At 30.2% G+C, this 25,122-nt stretch overlaps 1 protein-coding gene and 2 pseudogenes across 1 annotated transcript; all 3 read right to left on the bottom strand.

The window, feature by feature from the left end:
• Positions 1–545: 545 nt before the first annotated feature.
• On the bottom strand, positions 546–2,084 carry LOC148200229 (uncharacterized; annotated as a pseudogene).
• Positions 2,085–10,594: 8,510 nt separating this feature from the next.
• LOC124832422 (WUSCHEL-related homeobox 11-like) lies at positions 10,595–12,852 on the bottom strand. The gene is made up of 3 exons (XM_047306626.2): positions 12,149–12,852; positions 10,952–11,145; positions 10,595–10,831 (listed from the first exon to the last, which is right to left on the bottom strand). Exons 1-3 carry the CDS (start codon positions 12,765–12,767, stop codon positions 10,808–10,810), a joined length of 837 nt encoding a protein of 278 aa, XP_047162582.1. The 5' UTR covers positions 12,768–12,852; the 3' UTR covers positions 10,595–10,807.
• A 10,638-nt stretch (positions 12,853–23,490) lies between these two features.
• Positions 23,491–24,638, bottom strand: LOC124830449 (glycosyltransferase BC10-like; annotated as a pseudogene).
• Between the last annotated feature and the right edge of the window lie 484 nt (positions 24,639–25,122).

Consider the following 25,122-nt stretch of genomic DNA (forward strand, 5'->3'; position numbering starts at 1 on the left):
AATTCAATAGTATCTCGTTTAATCCATCCAAAAATCATTTCTATATTCATGCTTGCTTGAGTCGTAGTTAAGGTATCAAATTAAAACTTAAACGTTTTTAAAAACATTTGGTAGTTGTGAATAATGCATCAAATTATAAAAAGTTACAAGTCGTAATTTGATTCAAAATTCATTATAGAAATAAGCTTATTAATTAAAATTGAAACTAATACAGAGAAAGTTGAAGTCATAGTCGCACAACGTTATAAAAAGTCCACTAGAAAAAAAAAGTACCTATAATATGTAAAGCTTAAAAGTAGTGTACACCCTACAATTAAGCAACACAAGTTGAATAAGAGGTTATATAAAAATTGAATAAGGACAAAGGTGTAACATAGGTCAAATACTAAAATTTAATACAAAAATAAATATACTTATAAGTATTTGATTAAATTAAAAACACTTATAATATAGCTACAATCCAACAAGTACTTCAAATTGTGATGAACTTCAACATTTGCAACGGAAATGTTGTTCAATGAAGGGGTTAATCATCCCAATATTAATCATAATTTGGATGTACTCTGTTATTCCAACAATAAGGCTAATTACCTTTTGATCAACTTCATTTCTTCTTCCATCATAGTGTATTTCTTATTTGTTTTAGTCAGACCCTCTAATGTTGCACTAATTCTCTCAATAGTTGTAGCAACTCTCTTATCGATTACAACATCTTTGTCATCAACTCCAACAATTCTCTCACAACAACATATGCTTTATGATCTTTTGATCAACTTCTTACTTCTTCCTCAAGCCTTTTTACCTCAAGTAATTCCTATGCTGGAAGAATTTTCGTAGGATAATGTTGAAGGTTAAGTGAGGCATGTCAAATCGTGGTGAATTTTGGCATCCAAGTAAGTCCCTAGTGTAATAAACATCACCTATAGTCTTCCCTCTGACATCTTCCTAGCCTTCAATCCTTATTGTTGTTGTAGATTTTACAAAACTATCAGATTCTTTATCCTACAATTGTTACTGATATGTTTCCTATTCAATTAATATTTCAAAAGTGTTTGAATTGTATAGGAAAATTAAAAATAAGTTAAGTATTGAAATGCATAACATACATAGATTTCATATGCAATGTATGTACCTAAGAAACGTCCTTCTTCTTATGAATGGCAAGAAATAACTCATTTAGTACCATAGGACGATCATGTTTTCGCTCCTGACAAATGTTATGCAATTAGTATGATTATATTTATGAATACGTAAATTTCAACTATGCAAGAAAATTTGAAAATGTTCTAAATAAAACTTACTAGCCCCAATGAAATACATGGGATTTGTGATTCGTAGAGTGTAGTGTTGCACCTCATGATGAAGATCTGCTTATTTTATTTTGAAAGTATTTTCCTTTAAACTTATCATTGTCCTAATAGTTGAGCAACTTCATTCTAGCTTATTCCCCTATCCAAATAGCATTGGTCGCCTTGCTCCTAACTTTCGTGAGCATATCACAGAGGCGCTTTCTTACTTTTGACTGATAAACCTTTTTAATTTGTTGCTCATGTTGAGGTTCCCAAGTAACATGAAACTGCAAAAATAAAAAAATAACAAGTAATAATTATATAATTGATGTATAATATAAGGTTATGTTTCCTTAAAGTGTGTCCACCATTTAAGTTGAACATCTTTAGGGATCGCCTCATAAGGATGGTATGGACCCTAAAGTTGTGTCCTAATGTGATTTGGAGTCATGAACAAATTTTCATACATGATCCCCATTCAACAAGGTGGATCATCCAACTCAACTTTGTTCTTCATAAATCTTCATCGATTTTTCATAAAAGGGTAATCTTTAACAAAAATCTCATATGAAAATCTAACCAAGTCGTTTTACCTCATGCCCTAATGTGAAATATTTTCTGTCGTCCATACAAGGGGGACATGCTAATCTCCCTTTTATGCCCCCATTTAGACAACATGACATAAATAGGAATATCATTTATTGTCCACATCAAACAAGCTCATATTTCAAACTTTTCTTTTTGTGGAAATATCATATCTCATATCACCTTCATTCCATAGTCCTTTGAGATCATCAATGAGCATTTGTAAGTACACATATATAGTTTTGGTTAGGTTTGTTAGACTGGGTATGACACATGTTAGAAACAAGAAAGGTTTAGTCATACACATATCAGGTCGTAGATTATAAAGAATAACAAATACAAGCCAACTAGAGTAAGGGGATGAACGTAAACCATCTAAACATAAACTAAGCATTACATGTTGTGGGTTAACATCAAAATTTGGACACAAATTGTCAAAATGTTTCTATGTTTTTCCTTCAAATGGATGTTGTAAGAAAACCATCATATCTTTTATTCTCATAATGTCATTTCAATTGTGAAGTAATTTTCATAAAGGCATATCGTCGTTGTAATCTTGAGATGTTGACAAGTAGAATATTCTTTTAATTGGTACACTTTCATGTTGTCTAGTTTCATCCCTACGAGTAAATACCTATATCTTACAAGGTAAATGGACGATGACAAAACTTGCATTATGTTAGTAGGTCATCAACCTTGTAATACAACATGCATCATTTTTCACAACAATAAATCTTTTGAGCCTAATTTTAGACTTGATACTACCTCTTTTGCTTCATAGTAGTTCTTACGTATGCAATTATCTTTTGAAGCGACATCAATAAGCATAATTTTAGTAGCATGCTAATTGGTTTTAGCTGTTAGAAGTCTTATGGATATTGATAATATTGACTTGGTTGCTCCTTTAGGCTCATTTGCAAGGATTAACATTTCATAAAATCTTTGGGGTTCAACATAAGGGGGACTCTTAATACAAATTTTTATTCCTTTTACATTCGTCAACATGCGACAAATCACATGTCTACATATAGGTATCATACATCATTTCAATCACTAAAGCAAAACTTATCCCCCACCGTTTATGTTTTCATATCTACTAGATGCATAACCGAAGTTCTAAACATTTGATTCATCTTCTCCATAATTAACTTAAACGTTGTAGTTTGGGATAAATCCAAATTGTAACAAATAAGTCATCACATATGGTGGTTTATGGATTTTCTAACACTTGTAATTGATGCACGAACACCTTATCCCTCCATCTAAAATAAAACTACTTTCCATTGGTACAAACTTTTTTACTCTAGTAATGAACTCTTGTCTAAGTCTCCTTTATGGCTCAAGAATTTTATACATTCAGCTACAATCTACATGTCCAAAAATGAATTATTAAGAACTAACAAACACAATTGTAAAATTCAAAAACTAAATATGAAGTGATTTTTCAACTAAAATGTTTGACACTCAATCGTGAAAAAGGTGAAATACTAATACTTGGTTGAGAATTTAATGCTAAAATTAAGAATTCTCTTATAAAGGTAATTTTCATTGCCTTGAAATTGGGTCAATTATTCTATAGAAAATTTAAATAGACTATCTTGGCTTGTCCAACAAAGTAAAATGACTACCCCTAGAATAGTCCATGCAAACACTTCTTCATCCTCGTTACGATTAAGAATTCTAAATAACGAGAGAAATGCTATCCTAAATAAGATAGTTTAAGCTCACAAGGGAAGGGTTTCACAAAGTGAAGTATTACAAGGTTTTCTCTCCATCTCAAAAGATACTAAGATTTACTTGAGTTATAAGTTGTTCTTATTCTTGTTATGTTTGTATTTTAATATTCAATGTGTTCTCTATTTGTGCCTTCTAAGAATATAATAGTCACTTTTACGTATGGAAATATTTGATCATATTAGTTTTCCCATAAAGCTTTTAATCTTTATCTTCCATCTTTATATTATGAAATTATTTAATTTACTTCTTCTGCAATGTTATATTGTATCTACTAAAAGAAAATTTCCAAACAAATTATGTAGATATAATATTAACATTATATTGAACATAATCAAATATAATTATTTTTTTCCTAAATTATTTTAAGAGTCGTTGAAGGATTTAATGAAAAGATAAATTATCCGTTGAAAATTGATTTTATCCTAGTGTTTTCATGGTATATCAATTCAGCTTCAATTGATTTTCTTTAATGCTAAAAAACATTTGTTAAATGATAGACAATAGATGATAGACGAAGTCCTATAGCTATCTAGTACTTTTATTACACTCGATAAAGAAAACTTATCACCTTGAGGTCTTTTATTTTCACAATTAAGCATGCTAGGTGAATAATGCTTATTCACTTTCATCACTCAATATTTCTTACCATAAAACTTATTTAAAGGACTTGTTATATTATATTGTCTCCTCCGAACAAATTGAATCCCTATCTTATGTTTCTTTTGTTTTTTACAGATTTGATCATGGTCTCCTCCATAGTTAAGGATGTCTTATTGTAATTGTTGTGTTCCATATGAATTGGCCATGTGTAACATGAATTAATATATCAATTAATTTTTTCTTGAAAGTTTTAAGATTCTTATACAAGTTTTTGAATAATGTGTAACATCGTTATTTACATTAAAATTATTTTCCAACAAATATATTATGACAACTTTAAATGTTGTTATTACATCTAAAAGAACTCTCTTTTCATACTGGATTAAGGGTTGGTTGTTATGGTAGTTTTTGAAAACCGATATATTATAATTTCTAACTGTAAAATCAATGACGATTTTTGAAACTACTGTACACATAAATTTGTGGCAGTTCAAGTTGTCATAATATCCAAAAATAATTATTCAGATAAAATTGCCTAGAGAATAAATCGTCTAAGCAACTCAAGTTTTAAAGTTTAACAAAAATCATTAAAGGAAATATTGCTATATGAAAATTTAAAACAGTAGCGTCTAATGAAGAAACATTTTCATAAATGTTTAGAGCAAAGTTTATAAATAATGTTTTCTAGACAAAATTGTTTAAATGATTCAGAAAATCATAACTAGCATTTAAAAGATAGTATCTCTCATTGAATAATTTAATATATGAACAAAACAACCTAGCTTTTTTCTAAAAACATAAGTTTATCTCTCACATAACATTTAGGATTAAAAGAAATTTTCATTCAAATACAGTGTTATATCAAGCAAATCTTTTTAGAGAAAACATCATCTGATAAGTGATCGTAAAACTCTTTAGCCTTTGAGAAGACATCTTATATTTATATCATTTGATGAATACACATTTGTCTTACCAAACGATGCATTTATAATGAAATGACAAATAAAATGTCTTGAACACGCTATATTGCATAATGCTTATCAACATTCAAAACATTTAATGCACGTACAAAAAAATACTTCGATGGTGGTATATTTTGTTCTTGGTATTCGTGTAGATCAATAAAGTAAAAATATATGATCATAATCATGACACCCAAGAAAAAGATGTTGTAAGAGAAGAAGAAAATTCTGAAAATGTTTCCCTTGAATCCTTATGCTCAATCACATCATACAAGCTCAATTTTGCTTAAGGCTATGAGGAAAAGCTCTGAACCATACAATGTAGACCGAAGTCAGATTTCACATCTAAAGGCTACAAGCTATCCTAAATTCAACTTTTTGTGTAACGATCATCTCAAAGATTATATCATCTGATGCTCTTTCAATAAAAAAAAAGGGACAACTTCATCGAAGAGGAGAAAAAAGGAGAAAAAGAGCAAGTACAAGAAATATGGTTGAACTACACTCTGTTGCTCATCAAGTTTACATTGTCTAATGCTCTTTAGTCCAAAGGAACAACCTCACCAGTTATTAGACTGCACTTCAATACACATATTCTCTCTAAAAGAGTTGCCCAAGTCTGTAACTAAACAAGATTTTAAATTGTATTATACTGAAAATATATTCTTTCATTGAGAGCTTTTAATCTATATCTTGTAAGAATCTTATCAAGGATTTGTTATAAATTCTGGAGAGAAACACTTGGGAGCAGTTAGGATTGATTATGTCAACCAGAAGTGGGTTATACTCGAATGCCAAGAGTAACAGATAATACTCAATCAGCAGTGAGTTATAGTCGGATGCCAAAAGTTGTAGATAATACTCAACCAAGAGGGGGTAAACTTGGTCTAGACGTGTTGTCTAAGGATAGATCCAAGAGTGGTTAAACTCGAACTAGTCGTGTTGACTAGAGGACTAAGAGTGGTAATAATACTTGTTAACCAGCAGTGGTGAGAATACTTGATCAGATCCTAGAAAGACAAAACGGTGTAATCTGGAAAGATTAATGTAACCCTTTAAGAATTCTTAAAAGAGGATGAGACTATACTCAAATTTGAATGAACCAATATACAAATTGTGTTTTTTTTGTTTTTCTTCTTTAAAAGCATTTATTAAGATTTCCTTAACATCGTCTGAAGAGTATTTCTTTTACTTAGTAATTTTTTGAAAACTCAAAAGACATTTCTTGGGAAAAGTTTTAAAAAATAGTATTCACTCTCTCTAGTGTTTTATTGTGTAAGTCAATAATCATCATAATTTACAAAAACTTCTTTTTTGTAAGATCTTGTAAAGTCCTCTAGGTATTCAAAATTGTTTTAATTTTTTCTTCAATTTAATTGTTGTTATGAAGAAAATTGAGAGCATCTTAATTGAATTTCATTTTGTTTCTGTTCATATTTTCTAGTAGATCATTATAAAATTCTTAGAATTAAGTTTCTATTTATTTTTTATTGATTTTGTTCCACAGTCACAAATTTTTATTCCTAATTTTTTTTTATGTTGCTTCATATTCAAATGAATCTAAAAATCTATTTTGAAAAAAGAATTATATCATAAAGGGAATTTAGTTCATAAAAGCAAAGAAAGAAGAAGCAACTACAAGAGAAATAAAAAAAACGTTCAAGTGCATTTGATTCAAATATTAAAAGCAACTAATGGAAACAATTATACAATTTTGATGCAAGATTTTACACTTGTCCTTTGGTTTAAATTTGTGTCCAATAGTCACTTTAGAGTTTAATCAAATTAAATTTGAAATATAAATTACACTAATTCTAGTTCACAATTTTTGAGTCTTTTTTTTCACAATTATTGAACAACATCTTAGAATTAAATCAAATTAAATTTGAAATAAAAATAAAAATTATTTTAGGTCATAATTTTTGAGTAAATTTTGTTGTAGATGCATTAACCGTCACATGAAATAGGTTAGGTGGATCAAGTTACAATGAGTCGTGGCCTTGAAACTACTATAATTTTTAAGTAGAAGAGTTACACCTTGACTATCAACTATAACGTTTAGTAAATGATTCAATAATTAGTATTAGAATCAAAGTCATCACTTTGATTCCTAGGATGTTCAGAAAGTAATTGTTGAAGGTTGCACATTTATCCACGTGGCATAGGCTAGATGGATCGAGTCATAATTAAAGAGTTTGATTCCTAGTGAGATAATTGTTTAGTAGGAGATTTTTATATGATACATCATTTGTATCATGAGTATGCAAAGAGAGTTAAATCACATTCGAATTGTAGCACTTGAGCTATTAGGCTCTAAAGTGGAATGATTTGTGTCTCAACTATTAATTATTATTGCTTAGTGGACATTTAATTTCTTATTTGTGTTTATTGAAATCCTTTGAAGTATTGCTTTATAATTATTTTCTTGGATTTTACTCTTTCTATTTGAGCTTTTCTAGTTTTATTTTCTTGGCTTTTATTGCTCTTAGATATGGTACCATGTTTCCTTTATATGCAAGAGTTCTCTTTACAAATTGATAAAACATACCAACTCGAAGTTGAATAATCTCATAAAAGGAGCTTAAAATTTGAGAACTAAACCAAAAGAAGAGTGAAATGTTTAGAGAGAATTGTGATTTCTAAAATTGAATTGTTGTACCAAAGCATTAGCAATATATTTAGCCATAGAAAATGTTGGTCACAAAAAACATTCAACTTCAAAATTTGTCATAGAAATTTTAATTTTCTTTCTAATAATTTTAATTTTCTTGTTTTAGGTTCCTTCATTTTAATTTCGTTTTCATAACTTGTAATTTTTTGTTGGCACAACTGCTTCTAGAAGAAGGGTTAACTATAGCCTAAACTCTTTATATAAAAGTCTAGAAGCAAACAGAAAACTAACACAACAAATTTTTATACAAGTTGACATATACTTATGGTCCATGTCTTATTATGCCTTAAGCAAACTAGTTAAGAGGTTTCACTATTAAAAAAATATGAGAAACTAAGTACATAAACCAACTTAGAAACACATACACAAATACTCCTAATTCTCATGATTCCACTAATAACTCGTAGTTTAAACCTTTTTAATTTTTTTCTAAAATTAAAAACTAACAACAAATAGAAATGCTTTCAAACAAATCATAGTTATAAATCTCAAGGGTTAAAATTCATAGAGGGGGGAATTACAAAGTCTATTGCTTACCCACAATTAACACTATGATTTCAAAAAATTCAAAATATTTGTGTATTTAACTTGTATGTTCTTCATCTTCATGACCTCATTATATAGGTTCTGAAAGATGACCATTGACGCTTTGCATTTGTTAATCATTGATCATGCCTAATCATTGAGTGAACATCAATATTTTCATCTTTATTGGATTAGACACTTGAAAAAATAAAAGATTTAATTTGATTTTTCCAAGCGTTCTATTATGATTAAGGAAACAATTCAAACGTATTTGAATATATGATAATTAATTGTCATTAAACATAATTTTATAAACTCAGATTGTTTCTTTATAGAACAATGATTTAAACCATTGATGATAGAAACATCTTTAGTTATATATTTTATGGTAGTTAAAGAGCTTAGAGAAAGATATTTTACTTTTCAAATATAAAAAAAAAAAACATATCTAAAAAGAATTATTCAAATTTTCTTATAGATGTCAAAAGATAGAAACCAATTTTGTTGAACTGATAAAATCAACAGGTTGAAATCTGTTTTAACAGTGTAAAATGAGTTACTAAAAAAAATTTAATCAATTGATATTCAATTCAATATATTAAAATAATTTAAAATAATTTTTTAGTGGTTTTTATTGATGGACTCACAATTCAATAAGTTGAAACAAATGGAATTGATTTTCAACAAAAATATCAAGATTTTAACTTATTAAAAAATTTTAATATATTAAAATGTTTAAACTTGTATTTCCAATCAAGCTATAAACATTTCAACAATCAACTAAAATCCTTTAAGAACATTTTTAGCACATGAAATATCAGTATCAAGCATTACATACTCAGCAACATAACATAAATCTAAGAGTTATAACACAACACAAGATTAACTACAAGATTAGCTACTCAGCACATCAAATCCATATGGTTGGAAGTATCAAATCAACTCAATCAAAGTTTGCTTGAATACAATCCTTATGCTCCTCTTCATCTGTTGATCATATTCTCTTTTATAAAGCCTTATTTATATAAACTAAGGATATATTTTCTTTTTCGTTGTCTTTGAAATATTACATAATATAAGTAATATATTCAAACTAACAATAAATATCAACATCACATTCTAAAGTTAAATATTGCATAAAATTTATTAACATACTAATTAATATTTTCTATAAACCTGTATTAATATATTTTTCTAAATCAAATAAAAATCCACAAATAGATAGCAAATTATTCTTACATAATTTTAAATGGATCATATTATATTAAAAATTAAAAGTTAATTTACCTTAAACAAACAATAGGAAAACAATATTCTAAATTTGATAACTTTTGGAATCCTTCCCATAAATTAAAATTAAACAATACAAGATGAAAATCTTATCGTTTAATCGCTTCTTATTTTCCGCTTTGAATCACATTGCTTAAGAGAAATCATGAATGCTTAACCATCCTCTCACTTTAATGTGTGTTAGGTCATTTGGAGAGACCTGTTTAAAAATAAAATTACAGACCCATACATATTATCGCCAATGTTCACTTGATGCTTGAAGAAAAAAGATTACTAATTTTGTTTCAACCATTTTGTGGCAAATTTTCGGTTTAATATTATTTTTTTGTTCTGATGGATTGTTTCTCTCACAAGTTTTTGTCCCTAACACACTTCCATTCTATAACGAATTTATTTTGAGAGTTGGTAGAAACAAGATAATTTCATGGCAAATATTTATTTGGCAATGCTCATTACAAGCTTCACAATTTTGTCACAAAATTTCCTATGGCCTTATAATGAATTTAATGTCGCTACAGCATTCCCTTACAAATTAATGACTTTTTTTTAGTAATGTATAACTAAAATTTATATAGTATATAAGTGAAGAATAATTTTATTCTAATCGAATTAAGACAACCAATATACCATTGTTAAACATTAATTCTATAAGAAATATCAATATCGGTTTTATTCTTATCATTCACTCAAGTTCTAAAGGAGTTTATGTTAAAGAAAAAAAATAGTGTGAATTTTATTGTAAAGAGTTAAAAGAAATATAAAAAATTGTCTTGAGTGATCCATTTCACTAACTGAAACAACTTTTATTTTTTAAAAATTCACAACATTAATCATCTATGCGCTCTAAAGAACTGGACGAACAATAGACAGAACATACATCACAAAGCTTGTTTTCAACAATATATAAAATTATAGAAAACTATTTCTGTTTGCTCTAAAACCAGGAAAAGAAAGTATATATAATTGTCAAGTAGATATACATATGGACTTCTCTAATCACATAGTAGATCTCTAATATTTGAACCACATATAAAGTATTACGAAAATGGTAAAAAGAAAAAGAAAAAAACCAAACAAGGAAGACACAATTTATAGCAGAAACATCTAACAGAAGCTTCCATTGCTGCCATGCAATTAACTTCATCTATTCATACTTGTGTTTGCTTTGAAACCTGTAACCAAAATTCAACAATCTTAATCACAAGACATATGATTATAGTTGTAGAGAGAAAGAAGTTGTGAGTGAGAAAGAATAGCCAAGTTGGAGATATATGTTAAATAACAGTTCTAACCACAAAGTAGCTTTCACCATGCTGCAAGCCCTGCATCAAGAAACCGAACTCATTGGTGGGAACTGAAATTCCAGAGGAATGAACTAACATTACATCTTCACCAAAAGCTGTTTTGATGTCCATTGGCCCCCTTGGAACTTCTGTTGGAACCCCATTGATGAACACTGTGATGAGTCCTGAAATTCCCCCAAATCCTATATCCCAAAAGCCATAAAACAAAATATTACTTTGTGCCAATTCCTAAAAGAAATTATAAATCGTAATGCCAATTCGTAAAATGCATAAAATTGATAATTACTTTGTGCAGTTAGAAAGAAAGAAAGAAAAACAAGAGCTGTAGTGAACAACGATACAGTAGCTACATAGATAGATAAAAAAATGTACTCTTGTATGAATTACTGTATGCAGAATGTAACATATTAAAGAAATTAATTAATAACATAAGGAATAGTGAGCGCGACAAAAAAACAAATGAACGTTACTCATACATTAGCCATGATGTTTCTTTAGCAACAGAAAATTTAATGAAAGGTATGTCGTGTAATAAAGAACATGAAGAACGTCATTGATTTAACCAAGTTTGAGGAAGGCAAATTGAAATGTCTAGGGTTTGGAAAGAAACCCAGGGGAAAAGGGACGAAGAAAGAAAAAGGGAGGAACAGAAACTGCAACACGAAAGCGACCTCATCATTTTCCGGGACGTACAATTTTCATGCAATTCAATCGAAGGAACTGTCAAATCATGATAAAGATGACCACTTTCTTTAATGGTCCCCCCACAAAACCTAATCAGGGAAAAAAAGAAGAGTTTTTTACATACGAAAAATGCAATAAACTAATAAAACACTGGAATAAAAGCTTAGAATCTAGCTTCGATTTTTTGTTTTTTGCCTAAACCTTGCTTAAAAAGTGGCTTTGTCGTGACAGGACCTCTCTGTTGAGGACTTATGCCGAGAAAACTTTGCACAAAATAACGAAAGAAGAGAAAAAAAAAAAAGAAACGAACTTTTGTTTATTTTTTTATCCTCAACTCAAAAACACAATACAAACCCAACATAAAATAAAAATCACACGTTTGGATAAAGACCCTTTTAATTTCTCTTAATGCATTTTCACCCGATCTAATAAAAAAAATGAAAGAAATCAATCGGAGGAGAATGAACAACACACGCACTGAAAGCTGCTAATGATCATTACCAGAGTGATAGTTCAAATTGGAAGCTTCAAGAGGGTACAAAACTGATGAAGATGATGCAGCCGAGGCATGATGGTCAATTCCAGGAAAACCCATTTGAGTAGACGGTGGGAAGAAATCATCGAAGCTTTCTTCAGCAGCAGCACCACCGCAGGAGGAAGAAGAAGAAGAAGAACGAGGTGGTATATAAGATGGGTTAAGGAAAGAGGAAGTGGCACAACCAAAACCCAAGTTTGCAACAAGAGCAGGGTTGTTTTGATGGTGGGGTTGAAATGGATTGGTACTTGCACCGCCACCCTGGTTAAGGGTGGCCTGAATCTGGCGTTGGCGGCGGCGGGAGCGAGAGCGGCGGTTTTGGAACCAGTAGAAGACGTTGGCATCACCGACGGTGCCAAATTTCTCAAGCAGCTTCCTTATTCTGACGGTTTCATCTTTTGGTGGGTTAACCATGCCGCTGTTGAAGATGGACTCGAGAATAAGGATTTGTTCTGGCTTGGGAGTCCATCTTGACCTCACGGGTTCGGTTCTCTCGGAGGCTTGTTGGTTTGGACTATTGGGTTGCTGTTGTTGTTGCTGCTTTTGCTGTTGCTGCTGCTGCTCTTGCCCCTGATGATCTTCCATTCCAATGCACAAGAAATAAAGAAAAGAAAATGTCTGTGAAGCTGATGATGAAACCTAGGTAAAATAATATAAAGAGATATGTATAAAGTACATGGAATACAGTAACAGTGATTTTGGAGTTTGGAAGGTTTATATAAAGAGGTGGAGAATGTTCAACAGTTAAATTACTTCACTGCCCTTCATCTTCATTCTTTTCCCCCTTACTTTACCCATACCATTATAACAACACCGTTTTCTAGATGCCTACATGCTTCTCATCCCATTCGGTATCAAAATCATCAAACTCATAATAAATCTGCTTTTCCTTCATTTTCCTTTTTCTATATTTGGAACTCTCTAATCCTCTAACTTCCTCTCTGTATAACTACTGCAGTTAACATAATTTTTTTCTTAGACAAATCAATGGAAGATAATCATTCAGTGTGAAATGCTGGTATTCATCAATCATTTAGCAAACTAAAGTAATGTACCCAAAATAAGCTTTATTTATTTATGAAAATAATATATTCAAAATAAATTTATTCTCTTATAGTTTTGAGTTCATTAAAAAGAATATGTACGTTGAGCACTTTAGCTTAAGATTTTTGGTTAAGATCTCTTTTATATGTACTCATGTTTCACTACTGATGTGTCTAATTATAATATCATTTTGATTCTAATAGGTTGTTGAGCCTGTAATTTTTTGAGAATTAATGGATAATAAGCATTAGCATTCCTTATTACATTCTACGTGCCCCGAGGGAGAAGAAAGAAACACAAAAGGGTTTGTTTTTTAGATCTAAGGAATTAGATAATACAACTGCATCTTAGGACTAAATAAAAATATCAAATACATTTATATATTAGTTTACTTTTTTAATAACTAGTATATGAAAATGAAAGTCAGAATAACTAAGCTCGCTAACTAATAATTATACACGACTACTGATCGAAATAATTTTTGTTTATTTATTTAATAACTAAGCCGTTAATACAATATTTGAAGACATATTTTTAAGGTTAAAAACACAATTGTCGTACAAAAAAGGTAACGAAGAATTCCTCAAAACTGTAGTCAAAGCGAAAATGCGTGACCAAGTATTAATCATAATTGTCGTCTTCTTTTGAGGAAAAAATGGTAGTCACCATGTTTGAAAAGGTTGAATCGTCCGTTTTTTAGTTTTCTTAACTTAATTTAGGTGTTAAAAACATGCGAATTTTTACAATTAGAAATTATTTCATTTTATTGAAATTTACATTAATGTGAAAGAAAAAAGAAAAAGAGAAAAAAAAACTTGTATTTTAATAAGGTGTTTAATTATAAGGTGGTAACACGTAAAACTTGTATTCGTACAAAAGGCAGCTGTTTTTAATATTTTGAATGGTTACGTGTACTATGTAACTTTAGTAAAAGTGACACGGATAGAGGCATACGTCATAACATTATTCTTGCAATATTAATTAAAGAAATAAATTATTGAAATGAAATTGCAAGTATTTAAATATTAAGAAAAAATAGGTATCCAAACTCGTGGCATTCTCATGGCGATAACACATGTTGGAACCAGTTATGTTTATGCCAATAATTTTCCAAGAAAGATAATGGGTTGGAATCTCACTATTTATTTAAATTCGTTTCATCAGAAATTATAAGGAGACAACCAAATTTTGTTGTTCATAAATCAATCACAGCATCAATTTCATGTTAGCTCTGAGGACTTGGATTGTATTCCACAGTGTGTGTGTCTATGTATATATATATATATATATATATATATATATATATATATATATATATATATATATACTTTTGTTCTAAATGAGCTACTTTCTCTAAAAACAATCCACTTTGTAAATTTGAGGAATGTTGAGACAAAATTATTACAATGTTATAATTGTATTTCTTGAAATCGATCAAGTTGAAGACTCTATAGGACACTCATTTTCTTTTCCCTATTTTTGTTCTTGCTTTATTACATTTCTTGTAAATTTATTATTTATTTTCTTTTATTTTCAATGGAGACTTTAAATTATCATCACGCGTTATTAATACTATTTTATTATGGTGTACTAATAGTTTTATATCATTTATAATTTGAGATATATCTTCTTTTTCAAGTTTCTGAAGTGTTTATAATGAAACTTTAAACATTAAAATAGACAACTGAAATAAAAAATTCTAATAATATTAACTTAATGGAGTTAATGACGTTGAAACATTGTAAAAACCCATTTCAAAATAAATAATATTAGATTATTGATTTTAATAATATTATCTTATCGTACTTAAAAGTTGAAACACGTTTCCATTACACATATATTTATAGTTGGTTAAGAAAAAACTATATAGGTTGTCCAACTTGACAATTACATTCACTAATACAAGAACGAACAGCATTTAAGAATGTATAAACGAGGAAAGTTAAAAGTTGGTGGGGAAGAGTGTGTTTGAACATGAAACGTAGATTTTACCAAATAAGAAAAAATAATGTGCATGTTTCTCAGAAACTTTTTGTCCTTGTTGATAAGATAACTCAGCAGCAGCAGCAGCACCTTATAGGTTTATTATTTTTTGGACCCCATAAGTTTTTGTCCTATATGCATCATAACCTGGGAATGCATGATTGATCTCACTGCTCGGGTGTGTTTGATTCCATTGGATTAACGCAAGCCACTAGGTTCTTTTCTATGTACCACTTGCTTGGATATGAATAATAAAATTTACCAATCTCAAAGGTTGCAATGGAGATAATGGTAAAAGAAGAGCACACATGCATGACAAGGTAGCTAGGATTTTCGCAAGCAAGTGCATGTGATGATATGCATGGAAACACGAGTCGCAGTAAAGAAGGAAAAAATAAAAGTTTATGCAAAAAAAAAAAAAAGAGAAAAAAGAAAAGTAATAGAAAAAGGAGAACATTCCAAAGGGGTGGTGCAATAATTTATGAGTGGTGACGCTATGCAAACACATTGCCTCTGTTTCTCAGCCTGTGCTTGTAATAAACGAGACGAGGGTAAGGGGTGGTGAGGTTGGGTTAAAACTCGAACGCTTTCCTGCCATCTGTTTTTTTTCTGAGGTAAATATTGGTTTAAATGTACATAAATATTCATAAATTTCATTTTTCATATAATAAAAGAAATATATTTTTTATGTAAAACTTTTAGTTATATTATTAAAAATAAACACGTTTTTCATTATTTTATTAATCCAGCTTAAATAACATTATAATTTTTGTAGGAAGATAGTAATTATTTTTTATTATGCTAAAATCAAATATATTATTTATCTTATATTTTTAAGATAATTTTTTTTTATTTTATTGTTATAATGATTGTTTCTATTTGGTCTCATTATTTTGTATATTTTTAATTTGGTGTTGTTTTTATGGGTAGATTTAATCATCAACTATATTACACATTCATTTGTTTGATTTTTTAACATAAAATACAACTTAAACTTACAAAAATATCTAAAATACCAAATATTCATTTTTATCGAAACTGTTCATCTTGCACTTGTACTTATGCAAGTTGTGTATATAATACAGTTATCACATGTAACATTCCCAAAATATAGTATAAACTATATTATAGATCTATTATAATTAATAATATATTAGATCAGTTATCCATGAGTTGTTAAAGTATTTTAACAATACAGTTATCCAAAATAACTATAAAATTAAAACTTTAAGAAAGTAGATACAAAACATATGACCAAACTGATGGGTTATACAATCCACGGTATAAAACGAACGATTTACAAAGTGTAAACACTAAAGCTGCTGACCGATCGGTCCTACTAGACTACAGGTTTAACATCTTTCAGAGCCTGCTCCACCGAACAATCATCACCTTCTGCTCACATCCACAGAATGATCATTGCAATAGAGAAAACGACCGAATCGAAAAACATAAGACAAGACAGGAAAGTAGGGTGAGCTAGAGTAATTTAATTAATCCGATACAACATATAATTCAAACACATACAAGAGTAAGTAAACGCCAATTACATAAATCATGCAACAACCAAACACACATTCTCAACAATGACCAAACACATAACTAATGCAATGACCGACCACTTTTACTTTGACTGTCCGAACTGTATGAATTGTGTAGCTACGATGTTTTTGCACCCGAATGGTGTAGTAGTTGGGATGCCCTCAACAGCTGTCACTGGGGTTATTTCGTTATACCTCGCCCAAGTTACACTTATGGACTAGGACCTCCTACCATTCTCACACATGAGTTACTCCTCTCTACTTGAGAATGAGTAATCACAGAATATCAGGATAAACGCCAGCTTAGAAATAGCAACATTCATACTCTACAAATCCCAATACCATTTATGAGATATTCCTTCTTGGAACACTCATTCATATCCATATAATACAATTCACATCATACCATAATGCCATCATACTTCTTCATTTATATAATTCCAAACGAACAGTAAAAGAACACCACCCTTGAGAACGACCGAACAGAACGATCCACAAATCTTAATGAACAAGACCGGATGGAAAATCACTACCCATAAGATCATGACCCAACGGTCATTTAAAGAACAAGACTCAAGCATGAGTCGAACACGATTTTAGGGTCGAACACTAAAACAACCAAATACTATTGCCTTAGACCGATCACTATTTGTTTTGGCTCAACACTATCAACTTAGTCCTAACACTTAGAATTTAGATCTAACACCAATACAGACCGAGCACTATTGAGATCGAGCGCTTAGTATAAGACTGAGTAATACTGAGATCAGTATGTGACCGAACGGTCAATAACAATTAAAACCTATATTAGACCGAACGTTGTTTACATTCAATTGTTATGTCTAGACCAACTGCTATATTCACTTAAATATCAATACCAGACATATTGGTCATTAACTAAGGATCCTCAAAGTAAAACTCTTAAGAGACTGATCACCAATACAAACTGAATACTACCAAGAACGAGTGCTAACCTATTTTGACTATTATTAAAAGATAATACCTACCCTAAAACTGCCGAGATCAAAACGAATACCTTTAAAATCGAACGCCAATACCACACTTAACCAAATTATCACTACGAAGCTGAATACTGTTTAAACCTGATACCAGACGGATCGTTCAATACCGATCGCTAGATTTTCTACAAAACTTGCATAACCCATCAACCACCTCACATGTTTCGTTCAAACACAAAATATTTCATACAATTCAATCAAACATACAATTGTTCATATATGCAACCGCTCAAACATAGATTCCAAACACAAACACAAAAAACGTAATTAAATTACTAGCTTCCCTTACCTTGAAACCCAGAAAACTTCTATGCTTCCACAATATTGCCTACACTGCCAGTAACTTCTATAACCTCCAACAACTGCTGATTGGTGAAAATGAACCAATCATAGATCCAAAGACAGAAGATAGATTTAGAGGGAGAGTTTGATGAATACATGCAAGCTGAACAGTGCTTGCATGTAACAAAAAATGCATAAATCCTAAAAGGACAAAGGGGTTTAACTTACCAACTCCAAAACAGCAACTTGATCGGCTTAAAAGAGAGAGTTTGACACCAAGAATATTTAGGTGTTGCCTGAATGATGATCGGAAGAAGGAAAAGGTAAGAATTTGTAGAGAGAATGAGAAGAAGTTTAGAGAGTAGGAGGAGAAAAGTTGAAACTCAGTGCAGGAAAGTGGCATGAAAATCTGAAATTTTGATTTATGTACCACCGTCAAAAACCGATCGGCCACTCTGTTGCCCACACCTATCTTCAAGTGTTTCTTTCTCCTTTTCCTTAACAATCATTTCTTCAGCCTCAATCCCCCTTTTTAGCCTAACATTCTCCTACCTTAGGGTGTCCATCTCTTCGACACTTATTTTCTTAAATTTAGTTAATTTATATTGCATCTTCACCTATAAGGGTCCAACCTCTCTTTCTCCAACTATCCTACTTCCTATGGACACCATAAATTCTTTCTTCACATAATACAAGTTAACGCCACGATGGGCGCTAATTGTTCTTATAGAGCCAAGTATGTATCTTGCAAAATACTTATTGGCCTTTGAATTATCGTTGCTAACCATGGGCCATGGTGATTAAGTGTTGATGTTGTATTGGCTGAATAGGGATGGACTGAGTATACGTCGACTTAATCCGACATGTATTCATCTAGGAACGAATTCTATACTAATATGATTGAGAAATACTCAATCATATACAATACAATATACTTATTGGATGAATCATAATATTATGAACCATGAATACAATATTCATATTATATAAACCATTACTACTTTGGAATTTGAATCATTTTACAAAGTGAAGATTAGTGTTTTTTTTTTAGAATTTTGGTCTTTATATTTTAATTTTCTAAGAAACAGATCTTCTTCAACTCATTTATTTTTCTTTATTATAGGTAGGTCAAAGTTTTTTGCATATCTAATTTTTTCCACATTTTTTATTTTGTCAATTGGTTACTGAAATTTGTCAAAAACTATCATGGCATAATGTTAGTATTCTATCTTTCGATAAAAGAGCTTAGATCCAACATTTCCATTGTTAGTTTCTTAATTTTGCTTAACCTCTCCAAAAAGACATTTCTCAAGGCAAACTGATAGCAAGCCCAAATCAGCAAGGTCCATCAGAAAAAAAAATAAAAACCCACATGGCTTAAAAATTACATCTAGATATTAGCTATCAAAGTGAATTAAATCTATGTAACCATAAAGGAGAAAAAAAATTGAATTTTTGTTAGTTCTTTCTCTTTTCCATCTCCCAAAAAAAATTTTGTTTGGTGCCTTATTTATTGATGAAACAGCAAATGTTAAAGCAGTGATTGAAGCACACTAGAATTTGGTTGATCTGTTCAAACAGTGGAGGAATTATGGAGGAATAAGCACTGTTGTTGATTTGGTGAAAGCAATTGGTACAGTGCATTAAATTAGCAAATAGAACTCATTTGAATAAAAGAATTAAAACAGTGACAACACTAAGCTGGTGCAAGCACGAGTGATTGAAGGTGTCAGACTGTATTATTTTTGGAATAGGAATTCGTAGCAATTGAAATTAGAGGAACAGAACATTTGCGGAACAATTGGCGCATTAAAGATGACGTAGTTGGTTAGTTGATTTTGTGACTGAAGCGGTGCTGAGCTGAAACTTTTTTCCAAGCTTCAATTTAGGTCAGTGAAGAATTGCAAATTAGAGTTTGTTAGACTAATATATGTGTATATATATATATATATATATATACATGGTTGGTTAAGTTATATAATTTTTTTTTAATTTGTATATTTTAATAAAGTGTATAAAGTTTGAGTAGACAATTACATAAGCATGCTTCAAACATAAGATTATTTTAATATTTTCTATTTTTAATTTATAATAAAAGAAAAATTATAAACACTCACCTAATCTTAATTTATATTTTTCATTTGTCCAATTTATTTTACTCTATTATCATTCTTTCTCATCCACATATAATAACTCGTCACATCGCAATTTATTATTTTTTTCTGTTCATTTATTTGTTTATCATTTTAATAATAAAATAATTGATGATGTTGATTTTTCATTGAATGATTGTGTTATATTTTTTTCTTTTCTTATTATTATTAAATTGTTTTAAAATTTTACAAGTGGTTTATCTTTATAGAGGTTATATATATCTATATATATAAGTGTGGAATAATTATGTAGAAGAAAAAGAAGTTATATTACTGTATTCATCTTATAAATAATGGAGATGGAAAGAGACCATAGTAAAACACAAAAAGAAATTGCTGATCAAGAAAAAAAGGTTAAAAAATATTTTGAAATTGTGTTACAATAGGAAAATAGAAGAGGGGAAATAACATGAATGTGAAATAAAATGTGTTGTAAAGAAAATAAAAGGAAAAAACTAATGATATGTGCTTGTCACCAAAATATCATGTTAATAAAAAATATTTAATTTAATTTATGAAATATGAAATAAAATAAGTTGTAAAAAAATTAAAGGAAAAAACTAATGATATCAGCTTGTCACAAAAATATCATGTTAATAAAAGAATATTTAGTTTAATTCAGATTAATTAGTACCGAAAAAATTGATTTCAACTTTGTCTCATCGTCTTTATGCATTAATCAGAATGGTAGTTGGATAATATATAATATCATCAAATAAATTAAAAAATATATAATTTTTGAATAATATAATTTACTTTAAGTTTTTTTTCACAATCATTTCGACAAAAAAATTTAACAACGTTTAATTGTGGTTTTTAAAAGTAGATACCAACAACATAAACGATGAGCTAATAATTGTAGATATAAGTTGAAAGTTTTACCTAGTAAAATAAAAAATATGCAAAGTTATTATTTTAAGATTTTAAGTTTAAATTATTGGCAAATTACTGTTTCTAAAATAAAAAGTATGCAAAGTATCAAACCTACCTCAAGATAAACTACGGTCTCTAAAATTTAAAAATAAAATTTAATAATAATCAAAAGGAACAAGATATAACACAATTCTTTAACAAAAAATCAACATCAATATCATTAATTATTTTATTTTTAAAGTGATAAATAAATAAACGAAGCAATAAATTACAGTGTCGTGGGGGTTGTGTGGATGAGAGAGAAGATGGAGATAAAAGATAAAGAAATGTGATAAGTGAAAAAAGCGAGAAAAGTGAGTGTTTCTGATTTATTTATTTTAAATTAAAAATAAAAATTATTAAAATATCTCTATGTTTAAAGTATGTCTTTTTAATGAATTGAAATTCTTTTATCTACTAAAACTTGATACACCTAAAATATATTCACTGAAAAGAGCACAATATATATATATAAAGACTTTTAACAAAAAAATTTAAAACGGAAAAGGCAAATAAATTTCTTTTATGCAATGTTAATGTAAATTCTTTTATACTACCTAAGTAAAGATAATATTACATACAATAAATTTATTATATATTTCATTTTATGAAATTTTTTAATACAAAATGAATGTGCTAATACTATCATATCTAAACGAAATATGACACTTATAAAGAATATTAATGTATAAAGAAGTACTACAATGGGCCGGATCAGAATATATAGCCCAATGCAGTGCCGCCCATATTATCTGATGGAGGCTTATGGCTCAAATTTTAGGGGTTTCTCTTCCTACATCCTTTTTTTCTTTGTGCACCCTCATAAAATCTGTAATCCCCAAACTACGCCTCATTAAAATTACAAAAAAAATCCTTGTAACTCTTTTTTTCAAATATTGTTTAGATTAAGTGTTTAGAAAGATATTTCAAAAAATGTCTAAAGAAATACATACTTGAGTAAGTATAAAAAAATGCATTTCAAATTAGGTGTTCTTGAACGTATTTTAGGATTCAAAAATATATTTTGAAATACTAAATCTGAAAAATACTTTTATATTCTAGATTACATATTTTGGAAAATATTTTTAAATTTGGAAATATTTTCGACAGCTCGTTTCATTTCAGAAAAATATTTTTATATATTGTGTTTTGGAAAACAATATTCAGATTTGAAAATACCTTCTCTGGAACACCCAATTTGAAATACAAAATTACTTTTTTTGAATGAATATTTTGAAAAGAATTTCTAATTTTGTAAATAACTTTGGGAATACTCAAGAATGTGTTATTTTATACATTTCATATTAGGTATTTCATGCATTTTCAGATTTGAAAGAATTTTAAAAAGATCAATTTAATGGGTAGTCTGATAGTGTCCCGATAGCGGATGAAATAATATGTCCACACAAATATCCCTAGGTTTAGTCTTTAACCAGACTCTGATATCATATTAAGAAGTGGACTTTAAGTCTAACTCAACCCCACAAAACCGACTTATAAGGTTTACCAAGTCTATGAAAGCTTTTGGCTATATAGGAAGTAACTCTAATCCTAATTCTTAATTACATTTTGAAACACCAATCCACATGTATTTTTTTATATCATTTTCTTATCGTGACCATTTTTTTGTCATCTTCATTGTCTCAAGTTTCTCTTTATACAAGCTCATTTATGGAGGAAGGTGCAACTTTACTTTTTGAGAATTCATTCTCTAGTTGGTTTTACTATTTGTGATTCACAATCGCCTAATTTGATGGTGCAATTTGGAATATATTATCGGATTTTGAAACACATTTCAAATTATACAATTCACAACACAAACAAGCTTATAAAAGAGATTAGGACACCACTTCTAACTCAATCTTAAAACAATTAATTTATGAGTCATTCTATTTATATACTATTTATCTTTCTGATTTTTATCTAATGTGAGATTTTCAATTTACCTTAAACTATTAACAACATATGTATATCAGTGCTTCTAGATTGGGAATGTACATCTCGACTTACAAATTCAAAATATATATTTGTCTATCAATTTGTACAATTTAAAATACATTTTTAGGTCTAAAAGTATATTTTAAATTATATAATCCAAAAGACAAAAATATATTCTAGATTATATAATCTAAAATATATATTTAGAATTATAGAATCCAAAACACAAAATTCATATTAAAAATTTTGTTTGAACCCTCTGATGGTCCTCAAGTTTGTTCGAAAATGGGTTCTCATATTTGAAACGGTCTCAATAAATATTTGTAAAATTGAATCAATTTTGTCCTGACCGTTAAGTTGTCACTAACGGTGTTAAAAGAAGTTGATGTGGTACACAAATAATATGTTGACGTGTATTGTTTGATTACGTGTTATTTTATATTTTTCTTCCTTTTTTTTCATAAAAAGTAAAATAAGCCTTGAATTTCCTCCAGAGGGTTCGGTCCTTAACGACGAGGAGAGTGTGGCGGGGCGTAAGGGCGAATAACTGGGAGCCAGACGGTTCGGAACTTTTTGAAGGGGACTTCGGGCATCAAGGCGTAGCGACCGCGGGAGGCATAGCGTTTCCAGAGCCTGGGAGCGTTGGAGAGGATTTCGATGTAGATTTGTACTTGAGGCGGATGCCGATGCGGGAGGATTCAGGATCGGAGGAGTCGAAGGTGGGGGAGACGAGGAGGGAGTGGTAGGTGTAGGAGAAGGAGTGGAGAGGGACGCAGTGCTAGGAGAGGAGGGCGAAGTAGGTGTTGGCGGGGTCGTCGAGGAGGGCAGTGGCGAGGAGGCGGCATGTGGCGGAGATTAGGGTAGGGGAGGCGTGGAAGGTGTGCGTTTGGAGGGGATGAATTTGTTGGCGAAGAGCGGCGAGAGAGTGCGCGTGATGTTGATGGAGGGGTCGGTGTGGATGTAGATGTTGAAGAGGTTGGAGGGGGTGTCGTGGAAGAAAAGGTCCCAGAGGGGGGAGAAATGGAGATTGGTGTTCGTGAGGAAAAGGAAGGCTATTATGAATTCATCAGAGTATTTTAGACTTATTTTTCAAACAAAATGTTTAAGCTTTATGCAATTTCTTTTTTCCGTGAAGCTTGATTTTTTTACATGATTAAAAGTTGAAAGAATATATTATTTGGTTGCATTTATGAGTGGAATGGTTATGAGGGATCTGGTGTGTGTGGTTTGAGAACTCAATGTTGAGATTTTGATGAACAGAAATGGTTTTGGCAGATGGGGTGGGAAATATGACAAGTATTATTGTTCCAGAGAGAGGAGAGAGAAAGAAGGAAAAGGTGAACAAAGGTGTTATTGTTTTTGGATTCTTGCAGAGACTCTTGCGTATATGAAGGAGACGACGGTGAATAGTTACCCAGAAAACTAATCCTGATTTCACAATAATTAAAAAGAAATTAAACAATTTCCAATCTTTACCAATTTTTATCCTTTAGCAAAAAAATGTTCAATCAATTCACAACATCTAATTGAGAGTTACTAGGAGACGATGAAGGAGAGGACGGCCTGGCTGAGAAGCAAGGCCATCGACAGTGGAAGCGGTAGTGTAAGAGCAGAAGGTGTCTTGTGCTACGTCAAACACTTATAATTTAAATAAAAAATTCTACTAGTTTTACACACCACGTCATCAAATTTTAACACCGTTTTCAAATACGATGATCCACTTGAAATTTTTCAACTTGAAGACCGTCCGAAAGTTTAAACCTAAAAATTTTTAGCTTTTTGTGACAAGCAAATATAACTCATTTATGTATGAGTTCATTTTCTCTTCTTTTACGTGTTACCTTCTTTATGCAGTTGTATATTTTTGTTTGAGATGTAAAAATAAGTAAAACATGAGCATCATTCTAAATGGAACAAGTACATCAGCGAGTCACCATATCCTTCATACAAGCTCACCTTTCACCATAAATGCGTAGCATGTGCTTCGCCTTTGATTCAGCGGCGAGTTCAGTGGTCGTCGCATGACTTGAATGCCTCTCACCTTTTAGTTTTTATTCCGACGTTGATT

Source organism: Vigna umbellata, chromosome 4, assembly GCF_029865625.1.
Source record: "Vigna umbellata cultivar VRB3 chromosome 4, Vumbellata_1.0, whole genome shotgun sequence".
NCBI classification, from domain to species: domain Eukaryota; kingdom Viridiplantae; phylum Streptophyta; class Magnoliopsida; order Fabales; family Fabaceae; genus Vigna; species Vigna umbellata.

What these genes read in the sequence shown, in the direction of transcription:
- LOC124832422 (XM_047306626.2), bottom strand. Translation starts at nt 12,767, where the DNA reads ATGGAAGATCATCAGGGGCAAGAGCAGCAGCAGCAACAGCAAAAGCAG. An exon ending in CAATTTGAACTATCACTCTG is followed by an intron (nt 11,146 to 12,148) that starts GTAATGATCATT and finishes TTTGGGATATAG; the next exon opens with GATTTGGGGGAATTTCAGGA. An exon ending in ATGGTGAAAGCTACTTTGTG is followed by an intron (nt 10,832 to 10,951) that starts GTTAGAACTGTT and finishes TTTTGGTTACAG; the next exon opens with GTTTCAAAGCAAACACAAGT.